The sequence below is a fragment of the Symphalangus syndactylus genome, chromosome 19 (assembly GCF_028878055.3).
Source record: "Symphalangus syndactylus isolate Jambi chromosome 19, NHGRI_mSymSyn1-v2.1_pri, whole genome shotgun sequence".
NCBI classification, from domain to species: domain Eukaryota; kingdom Metazoa; phylum Chordata; class Mammalia; order Primates; family Hylobatidae; genus Symphalangus; species Symphalangus syndactylus.
In genome coordinates, this window is record NC_072434.2 from 23000072 (window position 1) to 23014151 (window position 14080).

General features: G+C 43.1%; 1 protein-coding gene across 2 annotated transcripts in view; it reads right to left on the bottom strand.

Annotated features, from left to right (window-relative positions):
* Positions 1–14080, bottom strand: part of NR5A2 (nuclear receptor subfamily 5 group A member 2) — a 150766-nt gene that overhangs the window by 125457 nt on the left and 11229 nt on the right. The window contains exons 2-5 of one of the 2 annotated variants that reach the window (XM_055233911.1): positions 13195–13332; positions 9094–9212; positions 7399–7540; positions 4051–4697 (exon numbers count right to left, since the gene is read on the bottom strand). In XM_055233911.1, coding sequence (XP_055089886.1) covers positions 4051–4697; positions 7399–7540; positions 9094–9212; positions 13195–13332 — 1046 coding nt within the window. The remainder of the gene's footprint in view (positions 1–4050; positions 4698–7398; positions 7541–9093; positions 9213–13194; positions 13333–14080) is intronic. The other variant, XM_055233912.1, reaches the window with a different exon arrangement.

Genomic DNA, 14080 nt, shown 5'->3' on the forward strand with positions numbered 1-14080 from the left:
TCTACTAAAAATACAAAAAATTAGCCAGGCGTGGTGGTGGGCACCTGTAGTCCCAGCTACTCAGGAGGCTGAGGCAGGAGAATGGCGTGAACCCAAGAGGCGGAGCTTGCAGTGAGCTGAGATCGCACCACTGCACTCCAGCCTGGGCAACAGAGCAAGACTCCGTCTCAAAAAAAAAAAGAGTGAGCAAGAAGTCATTTCAAAATTGCCTAATTAGGAGCAAATATGTGATTTTTCATCTTTGGGTTTTAGAGGTATAAAAAATCTGTCCAATAAGTATATCACTTGATAGGTAATTTGCTGTGAAGTTACCAAGAAAAGGACAGATATTTAATGAATAAAACAGGCACAATGGCTCCTGTCTGTAATCCCAGCACTTTAGGAGGCCAAGGCAGGAGGATTGCTTGAGCCTAGGAGTTTGAGACTAGCCTGGGCAGCAGAGTGAGACCCCTGTCTCTACAAAAATAATTAAAATCAAATTGAATAAAAAAGAGCATTTATCTTCCCAAATGATATTTTAAAATTACAACCTTTACAGAAAGATAGCGTGGGGACTCAGACTGTGGGTTTCAAGGATGTCTTATAGGCCATGCCAGGAGGAAGAGACCTTTTTCCGGAGTTACTATCCTTAATCGTAGCAGGTAGGCAACGCCAATGGATGGCCGATGAAACCTCCTCTAGAGCAGCAAGGTTTCCTGAATTGCAGGTCACGCCCCATTAACGGGCCGTGAAATCAATTTAGTGAGTCGTGACCAGAATTTTTTTAAAAACATAAAATAAATTAGACTAAAGTAGAATAGATAGAAAATATCAGAGTGCGTGGCTTGTAGATTATGTACTATCTGGTGAAACTTTGGTTTAGTTGTGTGTATGTGTTTGTGTGTTTGTGCATCTCTGTGTGTGTGCGCCCGTGTGATGTGTTTGGTACACTATGTCCCGCCGTAAAATACATTTCCTACTGCGGGTCATGATTAAAAAAATTGAAAGCCACAGCCCCAGAGATGTCTCAATCCTGGCTTCAAATAAGTTGGTTTACTTTCCGACAAAATAAATTTATAAACGAAAGGAAAAGGATTTCTTCCAAATGTCAATAGTCACCTCCCAACTCTCTACTGAAACTATCCTTAAGTTTTTCTGAATTCTACTCTTTGTTCACTGAAAAATACTTGAATCACTCCTGGTCAATGTAAGCCCAAGGCAAACTGTGAAGTGGGTCAAAATTATCTTTCTCTTCTGGGAATATCTCCCACCCCTTGCAGATGACCCTCGTGTTTGTACTTTTTTCCCTTTTCCATGTTTCGTATTCTATGAAAGACTGGTAAATGCATTAAACAACACCATAATTGATTGAAAAATGCTTTTATATGCCCCATTCTCAAAGATATTTATGTTTTAGCCAAATATTTAACCTCATGCTATATAAAGAAGCTCACTGTAAAATTTATCCACAGAGGAGGCAAAAGAGAGGAATAGTGGAAAAAACAAATTTTCCCAGCCCTCTTAATGCCTTACAGCCACTAGCTATTATTTACTTCATAATGTTTCCTTTTTTACATGAAAATAATATGCATTATTTCTTTCCTTGTTGATTTGTAAAATATATTTTTATTCTCTGCGGCTGTCTTTATTTTTTTAAAATAATTATTTATGAAACTGGCTTATTATAAACTCTGAGAGGAAACATCTTGTTTTATTCAACATTGTATTTACCTTATACCCAACTTACCATTTGGCCAATTTTAGGTCCTTAATTAGTACTGATTAATAACTGTTAATTATAATACAATCATACTACTCTATAACACATGTAATAGTTTTTACCAATGTTAAACTAAGAGACTATAATTGCATGTTTTTGATCCTAAATATAAAACTTATGTAGATTCTGCACATTTTTCATAAAACAACAATGATAATATCAATTTATTTATTTATTTATTTATTTACTTATTTTTGAGATGCAGTTTCACTCTTGTCACCCAGGCTGGAGTGCAATGGCAAGATCTCGGCTCACCGCAACTTCCGCCTCCCAGGTTCAAGCGATTCTCCTGTCTCAGCCTCCCTAGTAGATGGGATTACAGGCACGTGCCACCACGCCCGGCTAATTTTTTTGTATTTTTAGTAGAGACGGGGTTTCTCCGTATTGGTCAGGCTGGTCTCGTACTCCTGCCCTCAGGTGATCCGCCTGCCTCGGCCTCCCAAAGTGCTGGGATTACAGGCGTGAGCCACCACGCCCGGCCCCAATAATATCAATTTAAAACAGCACCACACTTTATTGAGTATGTAGTATATGCCAGACTCCCAGTACTAAGTGCTTAATCTGCATATTCTCATTTTCCTTTGAAAACCTCCCCAGTATAAGTACTGTTACATCTGTGCTCCCAATACTCCTCCACAAACACCACATATGCAAGTTACACATGAGAAAAACCAAGGCTCAGAGAGTCTAACAACCTGCCTATGAAGACGTAATTATTAAGCGATGAAGATAGAGTTCAGATCAGTTCATTGGATTGTAAAAAGTCTGTGTTTTCCTCATTTTTACATTACCTAACCTTTCGACAGTATCTAAAATTATCATTTTAATTTTCATTTTCAAACACTTTACCTGTTCTATTAAGGACACAGTTTTGAATGTAAGAATATCAGGAAAGTGTTTGGGTGGTTTGTTTTTTCATGAAAAATGTTCTGATTATCATAGAGTGGTTACAGACCCTAACACATACTCGGAAAATATCTGGCCTAATTGTGCTAATGCAGTGCATTCTGCTTGCCCTTTGCAGCCTGAGATATCCTTCAGCCATTTTTAAGTGTAGCTATAAAGGACGTGGAAATAAAGAGCTGGATGTGTCCACAGTCTTAAGAGCGTGCTGATGGAATCGTATCAACTTATTTAAGTCTGCTCAGGTAACTTTTTTGCTTCCATTTACAAAGAACAGTGCTTGATGTAGACTGCTATGAAAGCATTATTTTCCATTTGCTTGTGGCTTCCACATTCCCCAGACCATCTACTTACACAGACGATTTTTAACAGTAACTCTTAAAATTAAAAGTTGGCTTTGCATTTTCCTTCTCTCAGAAATTTTACAATCAATCTCCTGTCCTAGGTAATCACAAGTCACAGATATTTAGCAGCTGCATCTCTCCCCATGACAGCAAAAGGAAGAAATTGATTTTGTGACAAAATACACTTGGAAATCAAACTCAAGACTCACTTTTAAAATAGGAATGAAACCACTGACTACCAAATGTGTTTTGGTAGCCCCTCTTAGATTCCAAACTTCTAAATAACTTTCCCACATTAATTCAGACTTAAGTTTCAGGAAATAAAATAATTATGAATTTAAACATAGATCCCTATACAAACAAGTACTATGTTTACAATGTACCAGTCCACTAAAATCAACAAGACATAGATTATGAGAACTACAACCCAAACCAAGTAAACTAGCACTCACCATTTGCCCATTCCCCATCCAATGACAGTAAACATCCTATTGGAATCTGCTCCGAAAACAAAGGCTTTACCAACCTAATGTCAAGGCAAACAGTAGTAAATACCTACTTGATACTACTAACCAGTGGTATCATTTTCATTCCTTAGAGTCTAAACACTACTAAATGTTGGCATTTTTTCCTTCAAAAGAAACCTTCAAGATGACACCATTATAATATAGCTCTTCACTTGGTAATTTTCAAGAAAAATAATTTACTAGGCGCTATTTCACATTGACTTGAAACGTTTTAAGCCACAAACCATCCGAATTAAAAGGAATACAGATATTCTACTATTTAGAAAAAAAAAGCCCAAGTTTCCTATACTTTATGTTAAATGCCATCCCCCCCAAATTAAGGACTACACAAAATCAAAGCCCCGTAAAGTTAAGCTGCCATAGTCCTGAAGTGAAGGTAATAAAATTACGTCTACTCTGTAAATCATACAAAGTAGAAAATTAACGAACACGTACTTTCAGCACCAAGAATGCATTAATTAGGAACACAGGTCTCTCTTAAAAGGGGTACTGTAAGTTGTAATAGCTGGTGGCATACCTTAAGTTCTCTGAAGAAGATACTACTCCTGGCCCACTCGACAATGGAGAAGAGAGTTTGATCTGCCATTTTGCACATAAGCCCAAAGGTGCTCAGCTTTTCGTGCTTGCTTCGGTTAGCCTGCTCTTGCTGCAAGTAGGCCATGATTTTAGCCTGGACTTGAGGCTCATCTGGCTCACACTTCAAAAGTTCCAGTATCAGATGTGGGATGCTTGCTGGAGAGCTCGTCTGGTAACTATCCATATACGAATAGCCCATTATGGACTCGGGTGAGCTGGTATAGGGGTCTGGGTACTCAGACTTGATGGCCCGGCTAGGAAAGTGGCCATATGTTTGGTAACCTTGCAGGCTGCCGTGAGGGGGCATTGTCATGCTAATGGGGGATGTTACAAAGGGACTTCTGTCGTAGTCTGTAGGAGGCAAGGCAGCATGGTTCAGAGGTAGGCCTTTGGAGGCAGAGTGGATGTTTTGAATTGCAGAGGAAATGGTCAGGTCAGAGGGCATAGCTTGGATCACCTGAGACATGGCTTCTAGCTTAAGTCCATTGGCTCGGATGAGGGCTTTTTTCTGTTGCTTCAGGGCCCTGTCTCTCTTGTACATTGGCCCAAACTTATTCCTTCCTCCACGCATTCGGTCGGCCCTTACAGCTGTTGGGGGTGGGGTGGGGGGAAGGAAGGAAAGGTATGAATAAGGTGCAAATTATTAGCATTCTTCAGATACTTAGAAATGTAAATCGACAAGAAGTGGTATGTGTGTGGTTGTTTTTGTTACAATAGGCCACAAAGATTTCCCAAAAAACCATGTCCTCTTTATTTATGAATTCCTTCCTCCAAGTGTGTGTTGTCATCAAAAAAATATTTTGGGCACATAGGGACATATTAACCCTTTTGTGGACGGAGGAGAGTTCATAATTTTTGTTAGACGTAGAAATATTTCACATAGGCGTGGTGCGGTGGCTCACACCTGTAATCTCTGCACTTTGGGAGGCCAAGGCGGGTGGATCACCTGAGGTCAGGAGTTCGAGACCAGCCTGGCCAACATGATGAAACCCCGTCTCTACTAAAGATACAAAAAATTAGCCAGGCGTGGTGGTGGGTGCCTGTAATCCCAGCTATTCAGGAGGCTGAGACAGGAGAATCGCTTGAACCCAGGAGGTGGAGGTTGTGGTGAGCCAAGATCACACCACCGCACTCCAGCCTGGGCAACAAGAGCGAAACTCCTGTCTCAAAAAATAAATAAATAAAATAAAATAAAAATAAATATTTCACATTGCTAAGAAAGAGTATCAGTCGTTCTACTAAGAGTATATGCTTTTATTATGCCAGTTCCTTATGGAAACCCAAACTGCTCTGGGGTTTTCTTTTGCGGAGGTGTGGAATTGAGTTACCCAATTTAGGATTAAATTGTGAATACTTTCCCACAAGATATCTTCCTCCCTGAAAGCCATTTTGGCTACCTTGTTGCAATTACAAAAGGGGTGGGGACATGTTCTTCTTGGAAAATCATTTTCACCTGGACTTGATGAGCCCACATCAGATGACCACCAGTTACTGCTTTTAATTTAAGTAGAACTGGACATAATTAAAACAAATTAATTCATTTCAGAAGCTGTCAAGAGAGTCTTCTGCCACAGTGGTGTGTGGAGTCTGCAGCCATGACTAATAAGTTAGTTAGCAGTTCCCTCTAAGTCCATAGTGGCCAATGGCAATTAGACAGAAACTAGAGACCTCTGATAGCTTGTGACATATTGAACTTGCTGGAGGTTAAGTTTTTGAGCTTTTTATCTTAGGATTAGTATCACATTAAAAATTTATTGTAAATTCTAGGTATACAGAATATTGCACAAGAATATAAAGAGTTTTTCATCTGGATGATAATTTATTGAATATTCAGCTGTTTCATATCATTCCTAAGGAAGCATGAGCATGTACCACAAGTGATTTACAATTGTGAAAGCTTAATTTAAAAAAAAGAAAGTTTAATTATTTAAGGTAAAGAAATGCAGCCTTATTATTTTTGTTGAAAAGGAATTAAATGGCATCATGCAAAATCACAACATTTACTTATCTTCTGAGTCTCTTACTGTAGTAAGCATCTACCATAATATTTTGCTATTTGGGAATAATAGTGATTCCCAAATAATAGTGATTGGGAATAATAGTAGTTATAATAATAATAATAGTTATTGGGAAATAATAGTTATTGGGAAATAATAGTGATTGGTAACAAGAAAATTAATAAGCATCAATTATTTTCTTTCATGATCTCTTAAAAATGATACTGACATTAACAGTCCTCATAATAACCAAAGTGGCTACCCCTATTCAGAAGAAGTGTGTTAGTTATTCAGCAGATTTATATGATTTTTTTTTTTAGTATTTCTATCAAGTATGAGTTCCATATAACAGAAAAGTTCCAAATAAAAATAGCCTGTGCCTCATTGATCAAATAAAATGCACTCTTGTATCTAGCACCATCGGTGATATGTATCCCTGTTATTGCTTTATTTGCAGTATATTTAATCCATGGAAAGCCAGTAGGTCAGAGGCTAGAAAGCAGCAACATACCATAGTAGTCCATGAACTACAAATTATTTACAGCAGTCACATATTAACTTTACTGCCTGCCAATCTGTACATTTTAGTATAGGGTCTGCTCTTTCAACAAAGTTCAAGTGTGGCTTTTCAGGAGCCACTTTCTTGTTCTTGTCAGACCTTTGCTAATGACTTAATAGTTCATTATTTTTCATGTTTCCTGATTCTCAATTTTTTATTTTGCAGCCTCAGTCATTATCTTCTAAAAAAATACATTTCTACATTATCAAAAATAATATCCTACGTGAGAAACTCCTTTTCACCATTAAAGGCTTTAACTCTTGCTTAAGAATCATGAAATTAGTAGTTAACACTTATGACAAGCACACCTATTTTAAAAAGAATTTAAATCAAACTTTTCCTAGGGTACCTTGATTTAAAAACTCAAAGGATATTTTACTTTTAATAGTTTTACAAATTATTCTTGTTTTCAGTTGGATTGCTTTAGTCTTATTTTCATAACCTGGTATTTTTCCCTTTTTTTGTGTCAAATGCATCTGCTCCCCAGACTAAAAAAAAAGCGATGGGAGGGGGGAAAGACAACTAATATTTTAAATTTTTTTCCTACTAGATGTCACCATGATTAAATGAGACTCAGACTATTCTGCAGATGAAACATAGAAAGATCTTACAGTATTGTCAGTAGTGTTAAAATGCTGGGAAAATAATGTTACCATGCTGTAAGCACAATGTTGTTTTAAAGTCCATGTCCTTGGATAGTTTTAATAGGCAGTAGTCTTTAGAAGAATCTTACCTTCTAGCTTCATTCCAACACTTAGACATTTTTGAAAACGACAGTAAGGACAACGCTTTCTCTGTGTTTTGTCAATTTGGCAGTTCTGGTTTTCTATACATGTGTACCTTTTATTATTTTGGACTGTTCGCTTAAAAAATCCCTATAAGACAGAGAAAATAGTGAGACGTATTATAAATCTAACACCTGTCTTTTCCATTGTTTCATTTTTAGAAAATCACCAGTAAATCCTTTCATTGCACTATTTGAGCCCTTATGTGGTTCTGTGGTTTATTTTACATTTCAGCAACATCAACCTTCCCAAACTGCGCCAGGCCATGGTGGAGATTTTTCTGGCATCAGTTATATTCTTGAAGAATCCGTCAAATCCTGGGGAGATTTGGCTACACACCATTTCATCCCAACAGTCAGAAAAAATACACTCTATATTGATCAAATTATTTTTTTAAATCTATTTTCCTATTATCCCACGTGTTCCAGATAGAGGTACTCATGAAGTCCTGGCATTGTTTTTAAGTAGTCTGATATAATTTCAGTGATGAACCATTGCAAAATACCAGCGGAAAAAACTGAATAGCAAAACACCTCAGAATTTTTAACAAATGTCAACACTGGATAGTTAAAAGCAAAAGGATTTAAAGAGTAAAATGGGAAAATGCTCATAATTCCACTGGAATACATTCAAGTGTGGGAACTGTTTTTAAAAAGGCAAAACTAATGGAAGGGAAAAGCACGTATCACAGATAGCTGAATTGTAGCACACACGGTATGAGCTTTCCTTATATTTTATGTAAAAAAATTAATCAAAAATAAAATGTGTAGCTTTATAATAAGAGATTTACCAGGATAGTATTCATATTTAACCCACTTGCCACAAAGAGAAACATTCTTACTTTGTTATAGAGAATGGAGGGATTTTCCTGGTGGTGGTTTAAGTAATTGTACTGAGTTTTCCACTTAAAAACAAAGACAAACAAACAAAAAAACTTTGAAAAATAGTGAATATTGAATTTACTGGGAATATATTAAAAAGTCCTGAGATAAATTCTTAAAGTATAATTTATATTATTGGTAACAATACAGCATATTTTACATATTAAAACCCATGCATTTAAATAGGTCATATGATATATTTATAAAAATTATTATATTAAAAACTAAAATCTGATTTCTTGGTCTTTATGATATAAATTTCAAAAAATCCTTAAAATTATTTTGGAATAAATCAAGATGAAATCACACAGTTGGGAATTTAGGCTTTTATGTCTGTGGATAAAAAATGTTTAGACTTATAGCACAGAAATACTCTGAAGTTAAAATGTATTTGGGAAATACTTTGTCATATTCCCTTTCAAGAGCAACGATGCTTTAAATATATATAAGTCAAGCAAAATCAATATTTAGGACTGTTAGAAATGGAAGTCTTTCTACAGCTATATCACTTTACTACAATAAAGTATTTTAGAACCATGAGACTGGCAAAGTTTTCTAAACAGCATAAATTTCTTTGCCTTTTGAACTAAATCAGACACACACTTCTAAGAATTATCTCCCTAAGACTCTCTCTTTCTCCCTGTTTGTCATTTTTAGTTGAGTCTTTAAAAAGGGAGCCTAAATTTAGCTTAAAAGAAGTAATCCGCTGGTTTATTTTGGTGTTGGACATTATATTTTTCAGGTAGCAATGTGTGAGCAAACCTTGCAACTTTCACAGGTGAGGAGCCCATAATGGTACCCAGACACTTTATCTCCACACACGGGACAAAGCTCTTCCAGATCTTCATCATAGGAGTAATTCACCATTTTAAATTGAGACACTAAAACAAAAAGAAATATATACATATATTCAATTAATTTACATGTAGGTGTTAATCCTGCAACAAAAAGCATTTTGGTGATTGCTGGGCAAATATCACATGGTAAAATATAAAATAAAAACAATTTTTAGCAAGGTCTTACTGAATTATTTTTACAAGTAAAACAACTTTTGTCATCAATGAGCATGCACCTCATATAATTCCATGTGCCACAAAAAATTCCAACTTCTTTTGTTAACATTTTAAACTGACCACTTTTAAACACAAGTCTCATAACTCTACAAAGCAACAAATAGAGACACGAATTGCATAAGGTAACAGTTTAGAATTTCTTTTAAATCCCTATGAAGTTAAGTTCCAAAATGTCACCTTCGCGTAAGGTAGAGAAGCGCAGGCTTTATTGCCTCCCTCTTGAAGTGGTTTGCTGCAAGTGCACCTTGCTTACGGGGACAGCAGCACCAATTTGCAAACTCTGTCCGACAGAGAAACTAAAGCCCCAGAAACCCGCTTCTCAGCGGCAGCCCACTTTAACTAAACAGCCTGAGGCTCCCAACGTTCAGATCTGTTAGAATAATCGAAACATTCAGTTCCGTATTGACAGTACTTTTCTATTCTGGATACTTTCATCTCCTCACGTTTGAAAATCTGTGAAAATAAAAAGAAGGAAAAAGAAAATAGAGGACGCCCGTACGGGGAAAAATACCAGAAGAGTAAAAGACACACAGGAGGGTTTTGGTTTCAAAGTATTGAAGCCCTGTAATGAACCTCACATGTTTCCGATCATCATAGCAAAATATAAACACCTCGAGATCGCCCTGTTAAAGTTAAACAGAAATCAGGCCGCCACGACGCGCGGCGCGGCTCACTGACGGGATCGGGTAACCGCCTTGCTCCGGACGCAGACCCACGAAGGCGTCTTCGCAGCTAAAAAGATGACAAACTATGCACAGGAAGGGCAGTGACCAGGAGACCCCAGGAAGTGCCTGATCCGGTATTTCCCGGGGACTCCACATCCACACAGGACAAGTATGGGAGCGCGGGGCGCGGGTGGGCGGGCACACGCAGGTCAGCGCAGCCGGGACCCTGCCCGCACTCCCCCGGGCACTCTTCGGCGAAACCCGTGGGCGCACCAGGCTCTCGCCTAGGCTCTACCTCCTGCTACCCAACGGCGCACAAACACGGAGCCGAGTTTGTTTTAAGTTCATCAGTGGCGTTTGCAGGGGGTGGGGCAGGTGGGGGATGGGAAAGCCACGGCCGGGCAGAAGTTTCCTCTGATTTGTTTACCAAAAAGGAAAGAGAAATAGCCCCCACCCCATCGCCAAAGTCCTCGGCCACAGTATCGCCGCAGTGATACTTGTTCTTTTGAAAATAAAGTTTTTTTCTCTTTGGTTCCCGAGATCTTCGGTCGGAAAGGGCCCTCGGGGGCTCACTTGCAGCACTTTGCGACTGAGGACTGCGCGCAGACCCGTGGAGTTGACCCGTCTCTTCCCGGGCCACAGAGCCCTAGGCTGGCGCTTACAGGGGAGTGAGTTAGCCAGAGTTTGAGAACATTCCGAGAAAAGAGGCTCCAGAGGAGGCAGGAGCCTGCCTTCGTGAAATATTAATAAAGGGATGCTAGGCGCGGTCTTCCCAGCGGTGCCAGCCTGAATCCCAACCCCAAGAGACCCCCGCTAGGGTTTTAGGAACCTGGGGGTTTGGGAAGGGCCGAGGGTTCAGAAATTCCTTTATAGCCCCTAGACGTTGATAGCTCTCCTAACAACCGCGATGACAGTCTTGAGGCATGTTTTAGGAACAAGGATTAAAGCGCACTTTCCCAGCTGTGATCTTTTCTACCTCCCCTTCCCCCAACAAAGTAAACTCTAACTTTACACCAAAGGGGCACAGATAGGCAACTGCTTTCAGAGGGACTCCGTGCCTACCTCGGGGACCCGACATCGAAGAAAGACCGAGGCATGAGGTAGAGACCCTCTTGAAAAAACCCAAAGACAGAGGCTGAGTAGGGAGACGCTGCTGTGTGAGGCCTGGGCGCCTTTCAGAGTTTCCCAGATGCCCTGGTGCAGCCGAAGTAGGCGTTTGGAGAGGCGAAACCATCGGGGCAAAGAAGCGCCCACACTCTTCCCCAGTTTCGGTCTAGAGAAAGAAGAACGGACGGCGGTGCCTTGGAAAGCTAGGGCCTCAGAGAGGTGCACAAAGTTCCCTCAAAGTTGGGCGCGCTGCGCTGTCCCGTGCCATGTAGTGGATCGTCTTTCTGGGCTCCTACGGAGGCGTCCCAGGTGGGAACCAGAGGAAGCAGGAGAATGGGGTCCCCATCCCCAGGGGCTCCTCCCGACAGGCAGGCCTCTAGTCTCCGACGAAGCCTTGCCCCGGCGCTTCCCATGCTGATTTCGAACCATGGGCTGAGTGAGTGGCGACTTCTGAGTCCAGGCACCAAAGAAAAACTGCTTCTCTGGTTTGGGGGCACTAGGTAGTGTGTCCAGAAGACCCCCCTGGAACTTTCCAAAGAAAACGTTACCAATAACATTTCTCTCTCCGTTCTCAAAATAAGCCTTTGGCTTCTCGCACCAGAACGAGAAGAAGAAACTTTCCTTTTGGAGCCAAGAAGCGTGCAGGCCTCACCCAGCGACCCCAAGGTTAGGCCCTCTCCGGAGCTGCCGGCTGAGGTCCCCCAACCCAGCCCCCCCGCGCCACTTCCCCAATGCCCCACACAAAGCTGGAATTCCAGGTGCCCAGAAGAAAGGCTTCTTTGGACCAGCCGGGTTCCCATAGCAGCCAGACCCACAGGTCAGCCTCTGGGGCCTCAGCTCTAGGGGACTCTCACAGCCCTACCTAGAGGCTTGGAGAAACCCCCAGGATGACAGATGGGGTAACGGATCACAGCCGCACGGCGCACGCCCTCCAGCTACGTATTTTCCCCTCCGCTGTAGGGCGACTACAGGTCCCCGGGCCTGAGCGCCCGCGCGCGCCGCCCACTCTCAGCACCGCAGAGTGCACCAGCTCTGAACTCTGCTCTCAACACCTCCCAGCCCTTTCAAGTTCGCGCAAGGGGATGGCAGGAAGCGTTCCGGGATCACAGGCCCGCCGGCCCGCACATCCTGCACCCTGGAAGGGGCGAGGATGGAAGAGCACCGGTGACTTTTCCTAGCATTGTTCCCTCCCCGGCCCAGAGCAAATGAGATAAACTTCTGAAGGGCTTAATACAAGCCAGATCTAGAGTTGTTATTTTGGAATGAGGAGAAAATACAGCCAGCGGGATTTGTTTTTTTGTTGGCAATCAAGAACTGGGAAAACGAATGGGACTTCCATATTTTCAGATCTCAGATTTTAAAAGGGGGCAATAAACGAACCGCTACCCACCCCCCCAACCCCGACTCACTCAGCACTACGCGTACAGGGGATGGGGGTTGGGGTAACTTTTTCCCTTCAGTTCTGCCAGCAGTTTTGAATTGTCAAAATCCGAGCTGGCTGCGGGTGTCCGCCTGGGCTTTTGGTGTGGTCACATACATTCTAATACCGCTAAGACAATCCTTTCGGAGGTCACCTCTTTCTGTAGTTGACTTTCCTAGACTGGGTCGCCTCCCTCCACACAAGAGTACTGGTTGAAGTACAGTACACACCAATTCCAATGACGGAGAACCTGTTCGGGTGTCCAGTGAGACATTCCATTTCTTCTTAGAATGATCTTATTATTCTAAAGTACCTTTAGCCTTAAGCTGCCCTGCTTGGGTTGCCATAGAGCTGGAAGTCTCTCTTTCCTTAATTAGAAGCGGCCAATTAGACGTTGATTGGAAAAACCTCTGCCCCGCATTGTTCAAGAGCCATAAACTTTTATGCCTGCACCTGGGGAGGGGGCTTGACTCCCGCGACTGCGAGCGCCCAGCCGGGCTACTCCCGCGCCCGCGCGGGGCGGGAGGCTGAAGCCTGCAGGGCGAGCCCGGGGGTGGGGAAGCAGCGGGAGCCGGAGCGCCGCGCGGCGCCTCCTTACCTTGCATGTTTTCCGGCATCTGGCCCTGTTCCCCATGCGATCGAGCCAGTCCCAGGGCTTCCGTCTCCACTTTGGGCAGCATGACAAGCCGACCGCGGGCGGGGATGGGGGATCCGTGTCGGTCCAGAAGCCCAGCACCTGGACACGGGCAGCACAGATTCAACTCCGGCGAAAAGAAGGAAGGGGCGACCGGGGTGCCCGCTCACCCAACCCTCTCGCCTCGCCGGAGCGTGCCTCCCCCTCCTCGGGGCTGCCGGGCAGGACCTCTGAGCCCTGTCCGGTCTCGCAGCTCCGGAGCCGCCCCCGAGCTGCGAGGAGGAGGTCAGGGTTAAGAAAGGAGGCGAGGAAGACAGCGTCCCGGCCCTCTGGTTTGGCTCCGCAAGGGCGCAGGCGGAGGCGGTGGCGAGGACGCAGCTGCCCGGGGCGCGGAGCCGTGAACCGCCGAGCTCCCGGAGGGCAGCGGAGGCTACCGCGGGGCTGCTATTGCCTCGCCGGCTGTGCCGCTGCCACTGCTCCCGGACGTCTCGGGCGACTCCTTCCCCTCCCTCCACTGCCCTCTGGCTCAGGATCGGCAGGGGTCTCTCTCCTCTTTCTCTCGCCTCCCTTCTCTCTCCCCTCCTCTCCGCCCCTTCCCCCTATCTCTCTCTGCCTCGCTCTCGCTCACTATCGCAAGTGTGGAGTTGTGAAGTTCCAACCTCCCTCTCCTGCCTGGTCCACTCCCCGCGCGGGTCCGAGAACGGCCCTTCCCAGCCCCGAGGGTGACGGTGCTGGGAAGGACAGGGGGGAAGACGAGGGGGAGAAGAAGGTAAGTAGGGCCGGGGGTGGGGGGAAGGCTGGGTTGAGGGGTGAAGATAGTGAATGGGGACGCGGGTCCCGGACTCAGGTC